Source organism: Melozone crissalis, unplaced genomic scaffold (genome assembly GCF_028551555.1).
Source record: "Melozone crissalis strain CALT ecotype California unplaced genomic scaffold, PUWL_Pcris_2 ptg000046l_1, whole genome shotgun sequence".
Classification (NCBI taxonomy): domain Eukaryota; kingdom Metazoa; phylum Chordata; class Aves; order Passeriformes; family Passerellidae; genus Melozone; species Melozone crissalis.
The window spans coordinates 1,531,731-1,543,425 of record NW_026535824.1 but is presented as its reverse complement, the minus strand read 5'-3'; the positions used below and the strand labels follow the sequence as shown (position 1 = coordinate 1,543,425).

General features: G+C 48.4%; 1 protein-coding gene across 1 annotated transcript in view; it reads left to right on the top strand.

Moving 5' to 3' along the window:
• Window positions 1-530: 530 nt before the first annotated feature.
• LOC128943448 (serine/threonine-protein kinase pim-1-like) overlaps window positions 531-11,695 on the top strand; it is a gene marked incomplete at its 3' end in the record, with an annotated part of 79,520 nt that continues 68,355 nt past the window's right edge. The window contains exon 1 of the mRNA XM_054286390.1: window positions 531-593. Coding sequence (XP_054142365.1) covers window positions 531-593 — 63 coding nt within the window. The remainder of the gene's footprint in view (window positions 594-11,695) is intronic.

Genomic DNA, 11,695 nt, shown 5'->3' with positions numbered 1-11,695 from the left:
CCCCAGTGAAATCCTCCCGTCCTCATACTGATGTCATCTCCCATGTGGGATCAAAGTCCAGCCACCAGACATTTCTGGCAACATTCCAGGACTCCCGAGCCCCCCAGGGGTAGTCTGGTTCACCCTGCGCCCCAGTTCTGAGAGACTGAGATCCCACAAGGTGCTGCAACAGTAAGAAGCCGACCCTCCTAAATGCCCCAACTACTGAGGCCATCCTGTGATAACAATGCAAGGGGGAGGGGAAGGATAACTATACATCTACAAAACTTCTCTTAACATATATATTTAATATTCACCCCTTAACTGTGAAAATCAACCATGGAATTACACATCTATAACAAGCCCCCATTTTCTTTTTCTATAAGTCATTTTGTGCGAACAGTTAGGTAAAAAATTTTCTGTCTCTCTTGAATGAGTCATACCAGCATCTGTTGATGTGGGCAAGGACAGTGGGAACAGCAGAAAAAACCTCAGGTTTTCCTTAGACACACTTATTTGGAATGAACAAAAGGGCATCACAGAGGTCCAGTATGGCTTTGACTCCCATCTACAATGCCTATGTGCCTGATACCCATAGTTGGTGTTTCTTAGGGGTGAGTACAGAGGCCAACTCAGTCTTGCCTTCAGATTTCTGTTGAATTAAAAGACAACTGAGGAATGATAGAGGTCTGGTATGGCCTTTTGTCCCTACCTTACCATGCCTATGGGGTTCCTACCCACAGCAGGTCTATGGAGCCTTCTTGGTAGCAAGCAAAGGGGCCAACTTGGTCATGCCCTCCTTCCTTTGTCTTATTTTCTTAAGGAAGCTGTCCCACTGCCTTTGACAGTCCCTTGTGTACTTCTCCTCAACAGATGCTGGTAAATCTCTGCTTGAGAGTCAATCTTGTTTCACCCAGCCTGGATGTTATAGTCCACTCTTCGGGTTCCTCTCCTGGGCCTTTGACTCTGTTGGCATGAGTCCATCCCCGCTCTGCAGTTTGCACGGCTGATTCAGTGGTGAGCAGTACCTGAAAGGGACCTTCCCACTGAGGAGTTAGAGGCTGATCTCTCCATGGCTTAATCATCACCCAATCCCCATTATGGATTCTGAAATCCAGGGTGGTAGTTTGAGGAATTGCCCCTCTATATCTTAGCCCTTATAAGGTTTGTGCTATAGACATCACTTATTTCTTGGCATTGGCTTCCCCTTTCTCATAGGTGGCAGCCTTCTGGGGTGAGGTCAGGAAGGGTAACCCAAACATCATTTCATAGGGTGACACCCTCAGATCTGACTGGGGTTGAGTTCTAATTCTTAATAAGGCCAAAGGGAGACATTTTATCCTTGATTTGGGTTTAAATTATTAGCTTAGCTAGAGCTCTTTTAAGAGTTTGATTCATTTTCTCAACCTGACTGGAACTCTGTGGATGCCATGGAGTGTGTAATTCCCATTTTACTCCCAGGGCCTGAACAACTTTCTGCAATATCTTTGATGTGAAATGAGTTCCCCAGTCTGAATCAATCTTGTTTGCCATCCCATATCAGGGAATGATTGATTCTAAAAGTGTTTTACTCACAACATTGGCATTGAATTTCATAGTGGGTACCACCTCTACCCAATGAGTCACGTGATCTACTATCGCTGGCAAAAACTTCCACTGTTGTACCTGGGGAAGCTCAGTAAAGGCTACTTGGATGTTTTGGAAGGGCCATAAGGCTAATTCTTGCTCTCCTCTGGGTGTTTCCCTCATTATTTTTTATTAACTTGTTGACATATCACACACTGTTCAGTTACTTGCTTAGCTATTCTGAAAATTCCTTTGCATCCCAAATCCCTTAAAAATTGATCACTTAGCACTTGGGTACTCCAGTGTGTTGTTCCATGTATGCCTTCTAGCATTTTCCTGGAAAAGGGTTTATTCAATATTTGCTTCCCATCTGCTAATCTCCACTTCCCTTTATCTTTCTTGGCTCCTATTTGTGCCAAAAAATCTTCCTCTTCTGTCCCACTGAATACAGGGACTTTTTGCATTTCTCTCATGGGTGTTAACACTATTATTAGTTTTTCTGTCGCTGATTCAGTGGCATTTTTAGCTTCTAAATTGGCTAAATTGTTCCCTTGCTCCCCTTTTTGATGTCCTTCAACATATACCCCCACTACTTCTCTGGCAATTGTACGGTTTCTAACTCTTCTAAGACAAATTTTTTTTAATCAGTCCCTTTCCCTTTGAATTTAATAGCCCCCTCCCTTCCCAAATTTTTCCAAATATATGCACTATTCCAAAAGTGCATTTTCAGTCTGTATATATTGTTCCCCTTTTCTATGCTAATATATCCAGAGCTTGTTTTAGGGCATACAACTCAATGCCTGGGCTGACCAGTTGGAAAGTTACTTTATCTTTTCTATGACTACCAACCCTTCATGCACTATAGCGTACCCCGATAACCTGTGCCCCTTTATTACCTGTGAAGATCCATTGATGTACAATCGTTTTCCACCTTGGAGTGGTTGATCTGTTACGTCCTCTCTTACTCTAGTTTGACAGTTTATAACCTCTAGGCAATTATGTATTAGTGCCTCATCTGGTTCTCCATACAAAAACGGGGCAGGGTTGAGTTGGTTACTCACAATTAGCTCTAAACCATTATCTATTAAGATGGCTTCATACTTTAGCATTTGGGAATCAGTGAGCCATTTGTCAGCCTTTTGGCTCAGGATACTTGTTACTGAGTCTGGGACATATATCTTCAATTTTCCCCCAAAAGGTTAATTTTTTGCTTTCTGCTATGAGTAGGGCAGTCACTGCCACACCTGAATGCAGGTTGGCCACCCCTGGCTGACAGACTCTAGTAATTATGATACATAGGCCAGTGGTTTCCTGGATCCTCCCCAGTCCTGGGCTAACACTCCATGTGTTACCTCTTTTTCTATATCCACAGACAGATAGAAGGGTTTGTCTAAGGCAAGAAGACTCAGGGCTGGTGCACTAACTAATTTTTGCTTCAAAGCTTCAAACTTTTGTTCATTGTCTTTTTCCCACCTAATCTCTTCAATTAACTTTTCATACAAGAACCAGATGGCCTGCATGTATCCTCCAATCCATAGCCTACAATATCCCAACAGGCCTAAAAACCTTCTGACTTCTCTCTTAGTTTTTGGTGGGAGTGAGACTATCCCTGTAATTCTCTCAGGGTTTATCTGCCAGGTCCCTTGGAGCTGGGTATATCACAAATCCTGGGTATATTACTTCTCTTTCTACAAATTCGAGTTTCCCTTTTGATACCTGAAGTCCTTGGCCCCCCAGAAAATTTAACAACACTATGGTGGATTCCCAAACTTCTTTTTCTTCCTGTCCTGAGAAAAGCAAATAATTTACATATTGGATGAGCTTTATCTCAGGTTTAATGGAGAAGAGTTGCGTTACTTCTCCTAGCGCTTGACCAAAGAGGTTTGGGGATTTAGAAAACCCTTGGGGTAACCCAGTCCACCGAAGCTGTTGCTTCCTCCCAGAATCGGGGTCCTCCCATTCAAAAGCAAAGACTACCCACTTTTCTCTGCCAGTGGGTATGCCCAAAAAGCATCTTTTAGGTCTATCATGCTAAACCACTGGCATGTTACTTAGGTGTGTATAGGGATTAGGCACTACTGGGTATCAATTCACTGGTTTTTTGTTCACTTCTCTCAAATCTTAGACAAACCTGTAAGTCCCATTTGACTTCTTTACTGGTAATATGCGTGTATTATGGGGGGACATACATGGTTCTAAGGTCCTGTCTTTAAGTAGGTCCTGGATCAGCGGCTGTAGTCCTCGTCTCCCCTCCAGGGAGAGTAGATATTGTCATAGCTGAACTGGATGATGCTCATTAGTTATTTTTATTACTATAGGTTTCATGTTCAATTTACCTCAGTTTTTTGGTTTTGCCCAAACCATCTCTTGAGTTTTCTCCTCATTTTCTTCCCTTAATTGGAGAAGCTTAACTACCATTTTCCCTTTCTCTGGGAGCATTCCAGAGAATGTCAAAATGCACCTGTAAATCCTTTCCTAATAAATTTCACCCTGCTTCTGGAACTAATAGAACATCCCCAATTCATATTTTATTTGTTCCTCCAAACTTTGTTTGCTTTATAACTGAGGCTTTGAAACTTTCCCCTTGTTAATGTTTGAAAAGACAGGTGTCAGCTAATCAAGGCAGGAGCTACCCCTGAAATGGAAAATGTAAACCCCCTCCCTCCAAATTGTTATAATTTTGAAATTGAGGGGGCTCTCAGGCACAGATATGGGAGCAGGAAATAACAGTTCTTTAATAGGGAAGAAAATTAAACAAATAAACAATGCAGTACACTAGAACAACATTGACAGAGTCACAACTCAACCTGACACCCTGTGGGTCAGGATGTTGGTAGCAGTCCAATTAGAAATGTGGCTGCAGTCCTCCTGGAGTGTCAGGTGTGGTTCTGTTGGAGCAGGAGGTCCTGTAGAAAAGGATGTATTCTTCCTCTGAAGATCCAGTGGGAGAAAAGGCAGCTGCTGTTCCTCTGGGGAATCCAGTGGAGAAAGCTGTTCTGGTATTCCAGAATCTCCAGATTATATCTGGGTAGCAATGCTTGGCTCCTCCCTCTGGGCGGAGCATCTCACAGTCAGATATTAGAGTTCTTATCAGTCATGCAGTGACATTCAATAGCCCATTATCAGCAGATGCCTCTCCCAAGGGAGAAGTGATTGTGATCAGTCAGAGAGAGAGATAAGGAAAACTGCCCACTTGACAAGACAACTGCCATACAGATGGTAATAGAATACATCTTGCCTTCAATCTGGAACAACCCCAGAGCCATCAGCCCATCCCTGGTGGTTATGTGATGAGGCCTCCAAATCCCATCTTGGGAGATTTTTGGTTCCTCTCCAAAGTCTGTGAAAATGGAAAAATGTAGTCAAAGGCATTTACTCGCAAATCTTGCAGTGACAGGCTCAATATCTCTAAATTGAATGAGGGTGGATTTACATTTGCTAGAAAGAGGAAATATTTTACAATTATGAGAGTGGCACAAAATGGCAACCGTTTTTCCAGAGAATTGGAAGCCCCATCACAGGAATTGTCCAAGAGCAGGAGCTTTGTGCAGCCTGACCCAAGGGAACCCTCTCATCCCCTTGGACAGAATTCCTGTTTTGTGGTTCTCTGATGTACTGGGTGCCCCCACAACGCTTCTGGCCAGAATGTCTGCTGAGGGCAGCCAGGCTGCTGCAGGGGCAGTGACCTCACAGCCATCACCATGGCAGCCCTGTCCCCTGGGCCTGGCTCTGCCCTTTCCTCTGCCCCTGCCTTGTCTCTGCTGGCATGAAGAGTTTTGTCATTAATATCTTGTCCCCAAGGTGCTGGGGCCAATGGCTTTCCAGTCAGGCTCCTGGAGCAGAAGTGGCTTTTCAGAGCCCAGCCAGGAATGAGCCCTGAGGCAGCAGCTCTGCAGTGGTGGCCACCAGGCCGGGCAGCCAAGGGAGGCTTCCAGCCATGGCCTGCAAGCAGCTGCTACTGCCAATGTGCCTTTGGTGCCTCAGGCTCTCCCTGGCCCAGCTCCCAGCATGGCACTCTGCCCTTGTGCCCGAGGCCTTCCCTGTGCTGGGGCTGGCCTAGGGCTGGCCTGGGGCTTTTCCTGCATCAGGACCTGCCCTGCTCATGGCACAGGAAAGGCAGTTCCTGCTGGAGCAGGAGGCTCTGCCTGCAATGGGCTGCAGCAATTCCAGCAAGGCCCTGTTGACTTCAAAATTTCCCACAGCACGATATTCTAATAATTCTTATAGCTCCTGATCTGTGGAATAAATAACTGTGCTAGTGATCTTTCCATCTGATCATGATGAGAATAAGCTAGAGACATATTTATATAAATTATTCGGGTATTCTATCATTGATTCTGCAGGACAAATTGTGTAAAATTTGAATTCCACCTGTTCAATCTTTTATACCTTTGACAAATTCTGGGGCTGGGATTGGATCCAGCCACTCCCAGTCTCCTCTCTTAAAAGGAATTTCAGAAGTCTAGGGGCCCTGCAGGGGTTTGAGGAACCATGATGGCTACTGGGTGTCATTTCTTCACCTCATGACTCAGCAGGAGTTTCTCCAATAAAGAAATAAAGCTTTTGCCTGAAGCTCCCACTGTGCCCATGACAGGAACCCCTGTGAGTGTCTGGGGCATCCCGGCTCTTTGGCAGCCTGGGGACTCCTGGGATGTCACCGTGGAGACGCTGCGAGTGCCTTTGACAGACCAGTGCCTTTGCCGCCTAAGGTGCCCTGGGATGTCACCATGGAATGGCTTTGACTGCCTCTGACCCCACGGCTCTTTACCATCTCCAAAAAGCCCTGGGAGGTCTCCATGGAGCCCCTGTCCCTGCCTGTGACATTCCAGCTCTGGAACAGCCTGGAAACTCTTGGAAAGTCCCCATGGAACCCCTCTGAGGGCCTGTGAAAAATCTGATCCTTAGCAGGCAACCATCACCAGCCCCCTGTTGCTATGGTCAGTTTCCATGGCAACAATCACCAGTCCCCTGTTGCTATGGTCAGTACCTCGGGAGCTCCATGGAGACCCCATGCCAGGGGTGGTTGCCATGGACACCAGCTCAGCCCTGCAGCCAGAGCTGTTGCATGGCAACCATTGGCAGCCCCATCCCCAGGCTCATGGGATCCCAGAACCACAGAATTGGCTGAGCTGGGAGGGACCCATCAGGATCCTCCAGTCCAACTGCTAGCCCTGCACAGAACACCCCAACAATGCCAGCCTGGGCCTGGCAGCGCTGTCCAAACGCTGCTGCAGCTCAGAGAGCCCTGGAGCTGGGATCCTTCCCTGGGGAGCCTGGGCAGGGCCCCAGCAGCCTCTGGGCAAAAACCTTTTCCTGACATCCAACCTGAGCCTGCCCCGACTCAGCTGCAGCCGTTCCCTCCACTCCTGTCCCTGGGCACCAGAGGGAAGAGGTTCCCACAGCCCCAGCCAGGGACCTGCTCCCAAGGCTGTTGCCATGGCCCCCAGGGCTGGGACCAGCTGGGACCAGTTTCCATGGGCCGGGGTTCAGGAATGGGATTCCCCAATTTCCTGCTCCTGCTAAAACCACGCTGCCCTCGCTGCCCTCCCACCCCCAATGGAAAGCACAAAAGGCAAAGATCCCAGGCTGGCATAAGAACAATTTATTGGGAACAGCAGCAAGATAAGGAACAAACAAGAACAGAAATAATACTGGTAACAGAAGGGATAAAATAAAGGGAAAACTACAACATAACTGACTGTCTCTTACTGGACACAATTTTCCACTGCCTGGAAAGGACACCCTTCTTCTCAGGAGAGAGAGAGAGAGAGAGAGAGAGAGAGAGAGGGATAGAGAGAGTCCCTTTCCTGCCCCAGGCAATTTCCTGAGGTGGGAGAGAATATAATGACATGGTCATGCCACGACCCTCATGTGTTTTTTTCAGAGCCACATCATGTCCATTGGCAGGGGCAGGAAAAGGTACAAGTGTTTTCCCAGACTGGATCATGGGGAATATGGATCACCAGGGCTCTGCTTAACATGGGTCCTCCATGGGGGTTGAAGCTGGAGCAGTGCACGAAGCTCATCCTGCACTTGGGGCATTGGCAGAGATTACTTTACCAGTGCCTCCTTTGGTGACTGGTCAAGTGAGAGCTCCGGGCGAAGCTCTTCCCACACTGGGGACACTTGTAGGGCCTCTCCCCAGTGTGGATGCGCCGGTGTCTGATGAGGTTGGACTTTTGCTTGAAGCCCTTCCCACAGTAAGGGCAGAGGAAAGGCCTCTCCTTGGTGTGAATCCGCTGGTGCAGGAGGAGATGGTAGCTGGTCCAAAACCTCTTCCCACACTCAGGACACTCGTAGGGCCTCTCCCCAGTGTGGATGCCTTGGTGGGTCTACAAGGTTGGATCTGTAGCTGAAGCCCTTCCCACATTCTCCACACTCGTAGGGCCGTTCCCCGGTGTGGATCATCTGGTGGCAGATCAGGGTGCTGCTCTGCCGGAAGCTCTTCCCACACTCCAAGCACTTGTGAGGCTTCTCCCCATCATGAAGCTGCTCCTGGGCCATCAGCTCCAAGAACTTGCTGAAGCTCTGTTCACCTTCCTGGCTCTGGGTAAGTCTTTCCTCCTCAGAGCAGCCTGGGCAGGGTTTGGAGCCCCTCTTCCTGCAAGATCTCTGGGGATTTTCCTCCCCATTAGAATTCTGCACTATGGAGTCACTCAAAACAGCCTCTTCCATGAGGTTCTGCCAAGGAGATTTTTCCTCCCTGGTCTCCATCCTCAGCTTTTTGTTTGGGGAAGGAAGGGCAAGGAGAAGATGGGATTTGCCTCCATTCCAGAAGGAAGGGGAAGGAGATTCCCCCAGTGCATCCCCGGCAGGACGGTCTTGGCACCAAGGTTGCCCTGCAGCTGCGGGCTGCGCTGGGCTGGGAGATGGAGCAGGAGAGAGGGAGAAAGGGGCACTGACTTCCTCCTCACCTGCCTGGGTGTCCCAAGGCTCCTTCCTCTTCCTCGCAGCCTCCTCCTCCATCCAATCAAGGTTTGGGAATGGGAAATCCTGTTCTGGGAAGAAAACAAAGGGTGTGCACATTGTCTTTTGTTCTGGTTTGAAGGCAAACCTGGGGGAGAGTCTAAGTCAGAATTACAATTTAATAAGAAAGTGAAGACCAAGGCAATGATACAGAAACCCTGCCTTAAACTGACAGAGTCAGGATATAACCTGACACCCTGGTGGTGAGGGTGGTGGCAGCAGTGCCATTAAATGGTGGCTGCAGTCCTGTTGGAGTGATGAACGTGATTCTGTCAGAGCAGTGATCCTGCAGAAGGGTCTGGTCTTCCTCTGAAGGTCCAGTGGTGGTTATGGAGCTCTTGTCCTCTGGCAATCCAGTAGCCAAGGTGCTCCTGGTGTTGCAAGGCTCAGCTCATATCCAGGTAGGAATGCTTGGATCCTCCCCCTGGGCGGAGCATCCCACAATGGGATGATGGAATTTTATCAGCCCTGCAGTGACACTCAATGGCCCATTAGCAGAAGATATCTCCCCTGGAGAGCGTTATCAGGGGTGAGTCATGGAAGAGATAAAGAACATTGCTGCACCTGTATATGACAGTTGAAGGTGGGGATTGAAAACATGCATTTGGTTACATTTTGCATGGCAACCTGAAGAAGCTCAGCTCAAGTAGCTAAATTCCCAAATAACTCCAGAATTCACAGACTTGTGGGCTTTGTCAAATGTGAGAATCATTATTCTCTTCATTCCTGTCACCTTTTTGACAGCTACACTGAGTTTCCCCTTCCTTTTATTAATATTTGCATTGGGCCAAATTTGCACTTTGCTTTTATTGGAACCTGCCAGCAGCTGATCTGTAGCTATGCAGGAACCAATGTAACTTGGAATTGCCGCAGAATTGCTTCTATTGTCAGTTTATTCATGTTTGGGATTTGTGTTTTCATCACATGTGACTTGTGGGAAATCAAATATTCATCAAGGTATTTTTTGTAGGATAAAGTTTGATTTCTGCCAAGTTTATTTTGTCCAGTGCCCAGGAGATGCTCAAGGGGTCTCTGTGCCTCTCACCCTGGGGGATGCTTGGCAGGAGTTTGGGGGGAGTTGTCCTTGTCTCTGGCACCCCAAGCTGTTCCCCATGGACTGTCGCTGTCCCTGTCACCACAGGCCATTCCCCAGGGAGGTCCGCGTCCCTCTCATCCGGGACCCTCCCAAGGGGCGATTGTGTCTCCTCTCCCCCCAGAAAAGCTCCTCTTAGGGAGCCCGGAGATATCTGGGGCTCGAGTCCAGGATCTGATGGCTCCAAACACACTCCAAAAACTCCTCCTGGAGACCCCTGGTTGGAGTTATTTGGGAATTTAGCTACTTGAGCTGAGCTTCTTCTGGGACTTTCAGCAGCCCCTTGTGTTCTTCACCTTGGAGTGAATGAACCTTGTCAGTCTCACTGGTAACATTTGGTCCCTTTCCTCCAGTGATTTTTACAAACTTTTCAAGGAAGGACAACAAAATATTTTCTTTTTCACTGGTCACTCACAACAGCCGTTTTCTTCATCATTTCTCCCCTGAGTTCCCCAGGAAGAAGGAGGGACAGTGTCCAAATTTTCAAGAGTTCTTCCAGAAAGAACCACAACCTCCTCAGAGGAGGGAACTATGCTGTTGTCAAAGGCACTTGGATTCAGAGAACAGTGCCCTGAACCCACTGTGCTAAAATAATGTCACAGTCTGGTTATTCAAATTGTTATAGAGATTCCTCTGCCCCAATTAAGGTGCTAACGAGACCAAATCCAAAATAGATTTTATTGAACAGTAAATGTGAGGTAGAGAGAAAGAGGGAAAGAAATAGAAAAGGGGGGAGAGCACTGGAGTGACAGGGACAGAGACCTCCCCTGGAACAGGGCAAGTGTGAAATTGTCCCCTGTGTACGTGGCCTTCCCGGGGTGGGGGTTTTACAGCTGAGCCAGTTTGGATAAGGGTGGTGTTCACCACCTGAGCAGGGATTACCCCGCTGTTTCAGGTTGCCATGCTAGATGTAACCAAATGCATGTTTTCAATCCCCACCTTCATCAACTGCCATATACAGGTGCAGCAATGTTCTTTATCTCTTCCATGACTCACCCCTGATAACGCTCTCCAGGGGAGATATCTTCTGCTAATGGGCCATTGAGTGTCACTGCAGGGCTGATAAAATTCCATCATCCCATTGTGGGATGCTCCGCCCAGGGGGAGGATCCAAGCATTCCTACCTGGATATGAGCTGAGCCTTGCAACACCAGGAGCACCTTGGCTACTGGATTGCCAGAGGACAAGAGCTCCATAACCACCACTGGACCTTCAGAGGAAGACCAGACCCTTCTGCAGGATCACTGCTCTGACAGAATCACGTTCATCACTCCAACAGGACTGCAGCCACCATTTAATGGCACTGCTGCCACCACCCTCACCACCAGGGTGTCAGGTTATATCCTGACTCTGTCAGTTTAAGGCAGGGTTTCTGTATCATTGCCTTGGTCTTCACTTTCTTATTAAATTGTAATTCTGACTTAGACTCTCCCCCAGGTTTGCCTTCAAACCAGAACAAAAGACAATGTGCACACCCTTTGTTTTCTTCCCAGAACAGGATTTCCCATTCCCAGACCTTGATTGGATGGAGGAGGAGGCTGCGAGGAAGAGGAAGGAGCCTTGGGACACCCAGGCAGGTGAGGAGGAAGTCAGTGCCCCTTTCCCCCTCTCTCCTGCTCCATCTCCCAGCCCAGCACAGCCCCCGGCTGCAGGGCAACCCTGCTGCCAATGCCGTCTTGATAGTGATGCACTGGGGGGATCTCCTTCCCCTTCGCTCTGGCACGGAGGCAAATCCCATCCTCTCCTTGTCCTTCGTCCCCCAGACAAGAAGCTGAGGATGGAGACCACAGAGGAAAACTCTCCTTGGAAGAACCTTGTGGAAGAGGCAGTTTTGAGTGACTCCACAGTGCAGAATTACAGTTGGGAGGAAAATCCGCTGAGATTCCACAGGAGGACGGGCTCCAAACCCAGCCCAGGGTGCTCTGAGGAGGAAAGACCCACCCTGTGCCAGGAAGGTGGACAGAGCTTCAGCCAGAGCTCAGAATTGGTGACCCATGGGCAGCTTCATGATGGGGAGAAGCCCCTCAAGTGCTTGGAGTATGGGAAGAGCTTCAGGCAAAGCAGCGCCCTGATCTGCCACCAGATGATCCA